General features: G+C 44.9%; 1 protein-coding gene across 1 annotated transcript in view; it reads right to left on the bottom strand.

Annotated features, from left to right (window-relative positions):
• The window catches only part of WLS (Wnt ligand secretion mediator), a 38,198-nt gene that overhangs the window by 13,548 nt on the left and 11,308 nt on the right, over positions 1 to 13,342 (bottom strand). Inside the window, exon 2 of the mRNA XM_082227287.1 lies at positions 10,165 to 10,437. Within this exon, the coding sequence (XP_082083413.1) occupies positions 10,165 to 10,437 (273 nt within the window). The remainder of the gene's footprint in view (positions 1 to 10,164; positions 10,438 to 13,342) is intronic.

Genomic DNA, 13,342 nt, shown 5'->3' with positions numbered 1-13,342 from the left:
GGGCAGAGATTATTTGTCCACCCTAGTCTTTGCTCAGTAACTAGATTACTGCAACACGCCCCACCTGGGACAGCCCTTGGAGGTTTAAAACGCAGCAGCCAAATTACTCACATAGCCCCCATTTTAGAACAGCGCCATTGGTTGCCAGTTCATTTCTGAGGCCAGTTCAAGGTCCTTAAAACCTTAAATGGTCCCCAATATCTCAAAGACCGTACCAATCCTCTCTGGTGTGAAGACAAGCAGAGGAGGTCGTAACGGAAGTTCATGAGGCAGCACCCTGCGAGAGGGCAACCCCTAAGTTGCAGAATTCACTTCCCGTAGAGGCACATCTGACTGCATTTTGACTGTATAGCTCTATAACTTGGCCTTTGACATCTGATACATACATATGTGCGTGCGTGCATGCGTGCGTTAGGACCCACTCTATTCTTCTGGTGGAAAATTCTTTTAACCGATTTTAATCCTGTATTGTTGAGACCTCCTGGTGAAGGACGGAGAAGAAATCAAACGAATAAATAAATTAACGCCACTGGTTTAGAGCAGGACACCGTTTCTAAAATGGGAAGCACTAAGACAGGGGTAGGTAATCTAAGGCCCATCCGGGAATCAGCATGTTTTTACACAAGTAGAATGTGTCCTTTTATTTAAAATGCATCTCAGGGCTTTTTGGGGGGCATAGGAATTTGTTCATTCCCCCCCCCAAAATATATAGTCCGGCCCCCTACAAAGTCTGAGGGGCAGAGGACTGGCCCACAGCTGAAAAAGGCTGCTGACCCCTGCACTAAGACTTAAAGCGGCCTAGCACGCTCCTGCTTCCCCCTCTCCTGGGAAAGCTCTTCCTTAACTCCATGGTGCTAAAAAGTCCTCAAATGGAAGCTCCTCATCTCCTACCAACGTGAAGCTGTCCTTTGTCGCATTCTTCAGTCTCAGACCTCAAGAGGAGGGAGAAAGGGTGGCTGTAGGGAGTGTTTAAAAAGCAACAGCAGCTTGCTGGTGGGTACAGTGGATCTTGTTGTCTGCTAAACCTTCTCAGTTCAGCAACTCAAAAGTAAAACTGTAACAGTACGTGTATTACAAAACTTTTACCTCAGAACCACTCATGTGTGGTCAGACAGCTTTAAATGCTGGAACATCTAACTGCACTACACTTGCCTGTGAAACAAGAGTAAAGACCAGCATTGCCTTTTTATACGAGACACTCATAAACATCCTTGATACATTTTCTGACACTCGCCCTTTTTAAAAAATATATACGTATACAAAGTCTTGCCTCTGAATTCAACTTAACATTCCACAAAGCTTTCCTCCCTTTGCAGGTAAAGATGTAGTTTCAAACACTTCCCATTCCCTTTCTAGCTTTACACATTCAAAAATCTTTTGTTCACACCACATAGATCTAAAAATAGAGGTGCCAAACAATGACGGGACTTGCAGCTAGTACATCCTAATCACATCATTTGGAAATAGGAGAGAGCCAGGCCATTTCTGGACCCCAAATCATTCTGCTCACCGCAAAGCGTGATCAGTCTTCCTACCAACTTCAAACTGCACAGGTGGAAAGTTTTGAATGGGGATACCTGCCACCTCACCACCTCCACAATCAGGAGAAAGGCCAAGAGCTGTTTGGCAGCCACACAGGCAAGGCCTCTGGGCAGCTTTGGCCATGCAGAGCGAAAAACGCTACCCTCCCTCTGTGTCTTTACTGCTCTGAAACAGGAAAAGCAGGTAGGATATGACTGCAGTTCCCTGGAGGTGCACCATACTCCTTCAGGCACCCATGTCCAACTCTCCTCAGCTCCTTTCCCTGACAAAAGGAAGCAGGCAGCACAGAAGTGGCTTGGCATCTACAATTTCTTTAGCTTGGCCAGCAATAGCAGCCAAAAACTTTAGACTCCCCAGTCATTTTGCTGCATGTGAAGAGAATCCACGTGACATAATATATCAAATAAAGTATTTTTCAAGGAAAAAAGTGCCCCACCAGATCATGGATCATGCGGTGTTGACATCTGACCTTTGAGACATTGTTCATGTTACCATGTATCAGACTGGCAGCACCATCATTTAAGTACATGGACGATAACTAAAGCTAGTAAATGGTTTAGGATACCTACTGTATATACAAACTTAAGTCCTGCACAGGGGGAGATGGAGGAACATGAGGCCATTTCCACCTTCCACTAGTAGCTTTGGGGTGGCCCAATTACAGAAGCGAAGATGAAAGCACCCTTGTTTGCAAGGATATATAATCCATGATGATATTCTGTAAATGGACATAAGCAAATGCTTGTATGTGTTTTGCTTGCTGAAGATGGTGGCACATTCAATAGGATGGCGGAGAACCAAGAATACTCTCCAGTTCTCACTGAACAAGAAAGTGGTGGGATATCAGATACAGCCCAATTTATTGAGTGCTAGATGTATGGTGCAATGCCGTGCACCATAGGGTGGGGGTGGCACAGCCCAATAACAGAGCAAATGTTTTGCAAGCAGAAAGTCCCTAGTTTGATTCCTGACAACTCCAGTTAAAAGTTCAAGAGCAGGTAATGAGAGAAACAAATGCATGAGATATTGGGAAAGCCACTGATAGAATAGTCAGTTGTACAACACAATACAACAAAGCTTTATCTGTTTGTCTTGCTAAGGGTCCTTCCTTTTCCTTGGTCAAACTTTTAGTGACCTCTTCTTAGTTTGTTGTGGCTACTGCATTGTAGAAGCACCCCCTCAACCATTTTGTCAGGCGAGAGAGATGGGTTGACCTCATTCAAGCTGGGTACAGCAAGAACTTTGTAACGTTAATAACCAGTGCTCAAGTTTGCCCGTTTCCTTGTTCTTTTCTCACTGCCTCACTTTTTCCTTTTGTGTTGTGTCCTTTGTAGATTATAAGACTGTAAACAGCACCAGTCTTGCTAATCAAGGATTATTATTTTTTGCAAGCCACTCTGGGAGGTCTTCTTGGCCTGAAGAGCAGGGTAAATGCAGCCAAGATGGGGATAACTATTCCCAGGCAGCATAGTAGAAAGTCTGTTTGGGACTGTGTGTTCTCCCTCCCAAAACGTGTGCATCCCCTCTCATTGTCAAACTTGGGGAACAGCCCATAATAGGAGCACATTAGCAGGACATTAACAGTAGGGAACTAGTTTACCTTGTAGTTGATCTAACCAAACTGCTGGTCTAAAAGCAACAGCACCCAAAGAGTGGCAGGTGTTATTTCATAGAAGGTACAAGGCAAGGAGAAAAATGAAGCAGAAGGCCTTTTTCAATGGTTCTGATGTTGCTCACCCATGGAAAAACCCCCACCATCAATCAGCAGAGAAGGCGGCTAATGCCCCTCACACTTAGGATTAAGGATTATTCAGGTCCACCCTTCTGCCCTCTGCTGTTTATTTGCAAAGTTTCAAATGCACACACACATATATATATACAAGGACACATATCCACCTAAAGATCAATTCTGAATCAATGCAACCCTACTCCTTAAGTTTCCTTCGATACATCAACCTACCCAATCTCCATCCCCAGGTGCAGGGTACAAGGCCACAACAAAAAGGAAAATACCACTGCTGCTTAAAAGCCAATTTTTCTTTTGGTCACACTTGTGAAGGCTCATCAGTGTTTGGGACACCTCCCGTCCCGATGGAAAAGCTGAAGGAAGGATTTATGTGCCCCAGACATGTGACACTTGCTAGTTGCACAGGAACACTGCCAGTTCCTCAGGCTAATTCCTGGCTAATGAAAGTGGCAAGGTGGTATCTGGGTTGTGCCAAAATCCATGGGAGAATTACAGCAGAAGCTGTTTGGAAATAACCAGGGAAACAGCGAGGGGCAGAGGGATGAAGTGCTAATGGGGAGGTGGAGAGAGCTGGAGTTCTGACTCCTTGAGAGGAATAAGATTGCTTACAAAACACTGGAGTGGCCTTCCTTGTTTCAGAATGAGCCTTTTGTGCCAGGCCCCAAACAGTGATCTCTTCTGGCTAGAGAACGAGAGAGCCTCTCTTTCTCTCGCCTGTGTTCCACCCCTTCCGATTCAAGGTCCCATCTAGTCAAATGTCAGGTTACTGCATACAAACATTCCCCTTTCAGAAATGCCTCCATTGCCTGGGTGACTAAGCCCTTTCAACAGCTGTGTTATTACTGGAAGATGGTCAATGTTATTCACACAGAGCACTTGTTTCATACGCCTTGTGAGAAAGGAGGCTTTGCTGCTGCAACAGAACAGGACCGGAGATCAGTTTGGAGATTTTTGATCGATCTCTCTCTCTTTTAAAATCACTATCAAGTTGCACAAATCGTTTGACATATTTCACTAGTTAGAAGCATTTGAGAGAGCTGGTAGCCACTTCCAAGAGGATACCAAGCAATTTCTTCCACCTGTTTGGCAAAGAGCATTAGTCTACTCTAAAACAAAAAGGTTATCTGTTTTCAGGTTCTGCCTGGGAAGGAATATGAGTTATTATAACGACATAGGAATTGATTGTTGCCCATTTTTGTACACTTTCTGGCAGGCAAGACAACACTTCAAAATCAATGGAAATTTGGAGGTTGCTATTAAAGTAGCAATCAATTATAGTCATTTAGGATTAACCAATTGGATATTGATGCTGCTTTAGCAGTTGAGGTGCCAAATATGAAATGCATATTCTGTGCAGACTTGGGCAACTTGTGGCCCTTCAGAAGTTATTGGCCTGCAACTCCCATCAACCTCAGCAAAACGGTCAATGGGAAGGGATTTCAGAGCTGCAGTCTAGCATCATCTGCAGGGCTATGGGTTCCCCATCCCCAATGTAGTATATACAACCGCCGCTGGGATACTTGCCGTTTAATTCCAGAACACGGATAATCAATATAAGCAACTCATGCCCTTTCAAGAGCAGGGGGTTGGACTAAATGGCCCTTGGGGTCCCTCTTCCTAATCTACAATTCTATGATCAAGGTACAGGAGAGAGTGAGGAAGAGAAGATTCAGAGGTAAATGTGGCCAAAGGAAAATACAAAAGAGAGGCATGGCGGATTTAGGGGACCGCAACCTGTTCACCCGTACTAGGCACCGAGTCGAGAGGGTGTCGCAACAATGACTTAGAATGGAAGGCAAGAGGCAATTAATTTTGGCACTGCACAGGGCGCCGCTGAAATCTGAAAGCCCTAAAGTCTGCTACTGGTGTGCATGTCTGTATGAAGAAGAAGAAGAGTTTGGATTTGATATCCCACTTTATCACTACCTGAAGGAGTCTCAAAGCGGCTAACATTCTCCTTTCCCTTCCTCCCCCACAACAAACACTCTGTGAGGTGAGTGGGGCTGAGAGACTTCAGAGAAGTGTGACTGGCCCAAGGTCACCCAGCAGCTGCATGTGGAGGAGCGGAGACGCGAACCTGGTTACGAGTCTACCGCTCTCAACCACTACACCACACTGTCTCTCTGTGTGGTGGGTTTGGGCTTTATGTGAGAAAGACTTGGGGTAAGGTGATGATCTCAAGTTAAGGCAGGTGTGGGAATGTGTGACCCTACAGATGCTGTTGGATTCCATGTCCCATCAGCAACCAGCCCTGTTAGTAGAGCATGAGACTCTTAATCTCAGTGTTGTGGGTTCGAATCCCCCACTGGGCAAAAGTTTCCTGTACTGCACAGGTTTGCACTAGACAATCATTATACCTGTGGTCCTTTGCAATCCTATGATTTTATGATTCAATGGCCAGGAACAATAGGAGTTCAGTTTAACCACATTGGGAGGGTCATATATTCCCCAGCTCTGCACTAAGTTCACCATCAATCCTCCCCTCTCTTGATCAATATTCTTAGGGAAATGGGAGTGGCCCTGCCTACTGCCTGTCCATGTGAGTGCCAAGCTATTTCTCCTGAGGGAGTGTGGTTGGGGGGGGGGAAGGTTTTCTCACTTTTGAACGAGAACCAAGACCTGAAGCTGCTGACTCCCATACACCTCAATCAATCAACAGCCCCCAAACAATAGATTGTCTTGTCACAATCTGTCACTTCCACAAGAGCAGCTTATCCCCACATTTAAATACTAGCCATTAATTTGTTCACAGCAATTGTTGCAATAAACAGCATAAATATTTAGTCAGGGGAAGGACCTAATTTCCATAAGCATGCAAAACAAACATATCCCTCAGAAAGAAAAGCACAGCATCCTTCAAGGGCACCAATGTCAGCCTCCGAGATGTTTCAGTTACAGCATCATAATCAATCTGCATTATCTTGAAGTTAAAATGAAACCACTACAAAGATCTATTCAAGGCATCCTGCCAAGACTGGGGTTTTATTCCACTGCCAGAAAATCTTTTGCTCGTTAAATGATGAATTTGTAAGGACTCAACAATGCCAGTGCCTGGTTCCCGGGTTTCTGTGCACAGTAAACAAAGAAACAGTAATTAAACGGTGGTAAAACGGTGGCTTTTAAGGCACCAATCATCTTCATTTGGTGGTTCAAGCAGCCGAGGGATACTGGTTGAAAGAAGTGACTGGACTGAGTCACACAATGAGTCATTGCAGCCATTTTTATTCCTCCGGTGTCCCCCCAATCCAAGCATTCTATATATGCCTGTACACACCCTCTCTGAATCCGAATGTCAAACACCAAAATAACTCTGCCCACCAGGAAACAATTGGAAGCAAAGAATTGCAGCAGACATCTTGGGTCTAGCTTTCTGGGCTGCATATTGGGATTGCCCTGCCTCTCCTGAGAGGGAGAAAAGGATGGATGTTCAAAAGAAGTCAAAAGCCAAGTCAGTAAATTACTATTGAGGCAACATGGAGACACCAGAGAGCAAAAAATGTTTGCAGACCATTACAGGTATCCCAGTGAGTTCAAAGAAGGCATCCTGTGGGTGTTGTAGCCCTTCTTGTGGCATGTAAAAACAAGGGGCCACTGAATTAGTTATGAAATTCATGAGCACAATTTTCGGTGCAGAGCAGCAAAAGTGTTCAAAGGTAGAATTTGAAGGCGCCAGCACTTCAGACCATATAGGCAAAGCATTAGTGGCTAGGGAAATGCAGCCAGATGGGCAGGGTATAAATAATACAATTGTTGTTGTTGTTGTTGTTGTTGTCGTCGTCTGTGCAATGGAGCGCATGTCTGCACAGCTAAGTTAAAACGGCTTAACCAACACAGCTGCCCCGCACTGAACACATCCGGGAACTGTAAGGAGCCAATATTTTACATAGCACTCATTTTCTAATCGCAGCCCACAAAGCCAGTCAGTCTCGCCCCCCCAGTTATAGATGGCAGAGCTGAGGCCGAAACACACTGGCAAACCCAAGGCCAATCAGCAAAGCTCATTACAGAGTTGAGATGTGAACGACAGAGGTGGGTATGTGCGTGCGCACAGAAAGAACAGGAACAATTCCAGATCAGATCACTGCTGAGACCTCTTCTGTCTACGCACTGAGCTTACAGTCCTCCATGTCTCCAGTAGCTTTACTCTCTCAACCTTTCTGCGTTGGAAAGCTCTGAAAGAAGAGCCAACATGTGCACAGCTGTGTGTGCACAGACCCCCTTCTCCTGCACAACATGTGGAGGTCAGGCAAATGAAGGCGGACAATGACGTTGGGGAGGAACCAGCATCGGAAAAGATCCCCTTCTCCCCTCCATACATTCTTGGAGTGGTGCAAATGTATGAAGAGGGCTCCAAAGCTTTTAAAAATGCCATGCTACACCAGTTCCAATGATCTAAGAAAGGTCTCTGCTCTGACATGGACCCGTGTTTGAAAGAAAGGCAAGGAACCAACTGCTGTCAATACATTCACTTGTATTATACTCAAAGGGACACTTTGACAAATTGATGCCCAAAGCAGCTCACTGGGCAAGGCTTTAGGCAGGTCAACCTCTCACAGCCTCATTCTATATCATGGGGGTTCTGAGACAACAACCTGATAGCCTCATGTGTGCTGCCTCTTGGAGGAAGAGCAGGATACAAAATAAAGTCTCACCTGCCCACTGATGAGGAACAACAGAGGCAAATGGTTGCAGGTTGCAGTGGCTCAAGTTGAAACAGCTGGGGATGGTTTTATGACCAAGTATCACCCAATGTCAATACAGTAGTTTAGTAGGGGTTGGGAAAAGGGGAGCATTTGGAAGAATGAATTCTATAGAAATCAGGAAATCTGCTAGAGTGAATTCTGACCTGGAATCAGGCCAGTCTGTATACTCCTCCTCCGTCTAGAAATGGCAAAGCCAGGGCAGAGCTACAGTCACTCAAATTAGAGCAGGAAAACCAAGCCAAGAATGATCTCACAATGACTTTCACCTTCACACTTCTCCTTGATTACAGGAGAAAACTACACTTGTATTATTTTTTTCTTGGTCACCAAGACAGAAAAGAAAAAGCTATTTGGGGTTGGTGAGGTCAGATCAGTGTGAATAAGCTCTTCCTCCCCCCGCCCCCCAACATTAGCAGCCAACTCCAATCCAGCGATTTAAAAAAAGGGAGGAAAGACATCAATCATCCTAAGACTCTATCTCCTTTGCTTCCACACATTTCTTGCCAATGCAGAAAGGAAATCTCTCAGGATCACTGTGCTTGTCAAACTGAATGAAGTCTTTACAAACTGAGTGGAAACGCTGCTCGTGGAATTATAACTCGACTGGAATGTGCGATTCCAGCAACTTTCCACATGTTATGCACAATGTTTAGAACTAAAATAGGCCAGCCTTAAGATCTGCGACACTGCCACTTATATATTAAGGAAAATGTAAACTTGATTGCTGCAAGTCACAAAAGCGGCATGACAATCTACTATATGATGTTGTCACATATGCCAGGACAACAGTTCAAAACCACACAATTAACACATCTATCACAACAGCTTCCACAAGCACAGACTTCACAGTAATTTTCACAACAGCGTATTATAATGCAATCATATTAAACATGTGTGCCATGGCACATTCCTAATTTCATAGGAAGCAGCCTGAACCCAATCACGTTGCTAGATTAAATTTTGTTTTTAAACAATCCCATCATACAATGATAAGTGGCACAACATCTGAAGGGAGCATCTTCTGCTTGATTTTGCCCTTGCAGCAGTCACTGTTGTAGTGGAGAATCAATGCCTCTCTGGATGTCACTCAACTCCAGCTCCCATCAGCCCCAGGTAGCATGGCTAATGATCAAGAATTATGACAGTTGTAGCAACAACTGGAGGGCCACAGGCTCCCATCCCTCTTACTGCTTCAAAGCAAAAGATGAGGAGGACTTTGATCTCTTCATACTGCTACCCATAAACCTTCCCATTGGCATGAGCATATTCTGGAGAGGAGATGAGCTCTCTCCTTGTCCACTGCAGGACTTTTTAAAAGGGAAATTGAGAACCGCCCAGTGGTGCATGATTCTAATCTGCGTGCCTCGTGTGTGTGAATACAATACTTTCTTGCTTGGAGTCACATTCCATGACATTTAGAAGACAACACAGATTTTCCAGTTCTGAGGATTTTCTCATACCCTTAACACCACTACCACAGAAGTGTGCTATCATCAAGCTTCAAGCAAGACATGTCATGAACTACCAAGAGCAGCTGCAGAGTCTGTGAAAAGTGTTCTTGGCAAGGGAAGGAGAAACTCATTTACTTTCACCTTGTTCTCAATCACTTTTTACATCACCAAACATAATACAACTTTTGCATCACTTGAATTTCTGAACTGCTTAAATCTTTTCCGGGGGGGGGTCACAAACAAATGTTGTTTTCTGAGCTATTTTAAAGGAAAATAGGCAAAAATGACACTGCTGCCATGGGTTGCCATACATCCAGATTTTCCTGGACATTTCACCAATTTCCACACAGACATTGCTTCTGACTACAATATTCCAGGTATGTCTGGGAAATTCTGGATGTATGGCAACCTTATCTCTTCAGAACCGTCTTTCCCCCTCACTGGAACTAACCCATTTTGAGTCTGGCTGCCCATTAAAATAAGCCCTGGTTCACTGCAATCCACGAGTCAGAAGGGAGCCCATGTGGAAATGGGTGAGTGAAGTTGTCCTAGATAACCTTCTGTCTTGCCTTAATACAAGGAGCAGAGGACGGGCCTTCGTTCTCCTTTACCACTTTCTTTTAAAACACACACAACGTACCCACTCAGTCCGACTTACATAAATATTCTTTTTCAAGTTACTACATTAACTATGTAAACAACAATTCTTCCAGGTACTTACTAATTTGGTTGTCAATCTTGAAAGCAATGTCCATGTGCAAAATGTAGACCATAAACTGGAACCAGGGGCTCATCTCCCTGTGGGGGAGCGGCATGTGAATTGAGAACACAATATCGTTGGCTTCGATTTGCCTGCTCATCGCTTCATCAAAGTCTCTGATTTTTTCACACTGGTCAGGTCCCCAGGGCATAAGCCATTTGCTCCTGTGGTGGTTTTTCCGGACATCTATGCACTTTATTGCCACATAGGGCACTGCTGCAGTGGGACCTGGAGCTGAGGAGAAGGGGGGGAAAGAAACACAAAGGAACAGTTTATAAACTGTATTACTAAATAGTGGCCAGCAGCATCTGAAGCTGAAAATTTAGTTACTCAAACTCATGTGAACACCTGCAGAAGATCTAGAGGAATGGAAGGTGAGGATGCAATTATGTGCCAGAGGAATGAAGACAATGTTGAACCCCATTCTTGTTTTCCCTCTCCTTAAATTATGGTGCATGTGGCCCTCCAGGCCCCTATCTGGCCCTCACAACTTTCCCCAGCCCTCACTTCTTACTGGCTCTGCTTTGCCCCTCAAGTGTTTTTGCCTGGCTAGAATGCTTTTTTGAACTGTGATGTCTCTTGCCTGAATGGAAAATCCAGAGGGGGGGGGGGCATGTTGAAACCAGCCTGCTGTACAAAGGCAAGATTTACACCCATTTCTCTGCCCATTTTTGCCTCTGGCCCCTTCTCAGATGAGTGTGGCTCTTGGGCTCAAAGAAGCTTCCCACCCCTGCCTTAAATCAAGATAGCAAAGCAAAGCAAAACAAACACACACACACACACACACACACACACACACACACACACAGAGAGAGAGAGAGCGAGAGAGAGCGCAATACTGTGTCACTTCAACACTGCCATTTTGGTTGTTTCATTTTGATGGTGTCAGTTCCAAGGAGAACAATGGTCTAGAGAAGGGTCTTTCCAAACTTGGGTCTCCAGCTGTTTTTGGACTACAATTCCCATCACCCCTGACCACTTATCCTACTAGCCAGGATTGACAGGAGTTGTAGTCCAAAAACAGCTGGAGGCCCAAGCTTGGGAAACCCTGACCTAGACCGAGATGGAACATGGGAATGCAGGAAACTGCCTTATAGCAAATCAGACCATTGGTTCATCTGTACTGTCTACACTGATAACACCTATCAAGAGAATCTTTCCTAGCCCTACCTTGAGATTCCAAAGTCTAGCCTGGGACCTTCTGCATGCAAAGCACGTGCCCTTCCATGGCTGTAGCTTGTGTCCCAGCTATGTGGTATAGGCTGCAGCTGGAAAGCAGCACTCCTAGCTACTGGGTGATGGCACTAACAGTACTTCTTCTGGGAGAATGCAACCCCATCAAGAATAGTCAACTGGTCAATTTACCAAACTTAGCAATTGCTCACTCACAAAGCTTCTGTTGTCTTGTCAGGATTCCGCTTCAGTTTACTAGTCCTCGTCCAGCCCTTCATCTACACCACAAATCAGTCCGTGAACTGCATGGTCTCACCAGGTTCAGATGTTATAGAGAAGTGAGTGCCATCAGTGAACTGGTGACACCTTGCTCCAAATCGCCTAATGCCACTCCCAATGGTGTTAAAGAGTGTCTGACACACATGCAAAAGATCCATTCAGTCACATGTAACAGCTTTAAGTGGGTTTTAAAAAGAATTTGGGACAATATGGGACCCTGAGGCCACACCGCAAATGATCCTGAAGGTAGGAACAGAACCACTGAAGGACAATGCCAGCAAATTCCATCTGACAGAGCTGGTCTAGGAGGATATGGTGGTTGATGGTATCAAAAGCTACTAAGAGAAAAAGTAGCAGGGTCACAACTCCTCCTGCCCCAATAAAGACCATCCATCAGATCAACCAAGGCCAATTCCGTCCCAAAACCAGTTCTGAAGCCAGAATCAAGTTAGTCAACAAAACCTGCATCTTCCAACAATGTCTGTACTTGTGCTGCCACAGTACTCTTTCAGTCACCTTGACCAAGAAAAGAATATTGGCATTTTATTGTAGTTTTATATAGGCAATGACTGTTTTGTGTAGGGGTTACATTCCTGACCCCCATGCACATTGGTGGAGCATGCATAATCCCACCCCCTTTTCCAGCCACATCTGGGTTACGGCAATATGCACGTGAAAGGGCACACGTTCTCGGAACGCATGCAAAATGGGAGTTGCCTGTATTTCGTAATCTAGTCTGATTCGGTGAAGAATGGAATAGAATAATATAAATAAAACAGGGTGCAGCAGAAGGGGAGAAACAACATGGGAAAAGGAGCGGGAAATCAACAAAAATAAGAGAAAAGTTGAAACTGTGTTATGACTGTATATGTTAAAAATGTTGTATTTTGGAATCCATGCATGGAGTAGCCAGCATCAATGCTTTTGGTCAGTCTCCTCCAAAAAAGCTCAACAACTCTTGCTTAACAAACAGCTCCATATCCTAAACCAGTTGTTTTCAACCAGCGTGCTCCCCAAAGAAAGTTCAACAACTCTGGTCAATCCAATGGGTAGATCATTGTCGGTTTATTTATAGTGGGAGTAGATTGCAGTCTCTAGGCCATGCCATGCTCCCAATAGGCCATGGTGAAAGAATGGCCATGAAAAGAAACTCAAAATACTGCTGAATCTATGCCAGTAATAGACCTTTCAGGATGGGATTAGAGGGATTCTGCTATAGTTGTGTACAGAAGATAGCTGCATAGCTCTCAAAAAGTCGGCGGCAGTGAATGGCTCCACACATCCTGCCTTTTGTTTTGCCCCATGGAGCACACACTTGTATCAGTAACTCTGGTCAATTAGCTGGTCATATGAGCTTCCTAATCCTGCGCATCAAGCAATGACTTGCTCCAATGAACCAGACCAGAGCATATTCTTGTGTTTCTGGCCCACCAGAGAGAGGGCTATTCCCTTTTGATGCTGGATCACATAAAATTCTTTCCAAAGCAGGATGTGCAAACCACTGAGCAGCTGGTGCTTCACTGGATAAGATATGCTGTAATACAGACACGTTTCCATGGTCAAGGGTCCATTGATTTTGGCTCGGCTCTGTAGTCAGCCCTTATTAATGGCTCCCAACGATCCTTACTGCCTACCAAGCCTCTGGCATGCAGGGGACTCGGGGAAGAGGCCAGGATCCTGTGTCATG

Source organism: Podarcis vaucheri, assembly GCF_965113315.1.
Source record: "Podarcis vaucheri genome assembly, chromosome: 6".
Taxonomy (NCBI): Eukaryota; Metazoa; Chordata; class Lepidosauria; order Squamata; family Lacertidae; genus Podarcis; species Podarcis vaucheri.
This window is presented reverse-complemented; position numbering and strand designations above follow the sequence as displayed.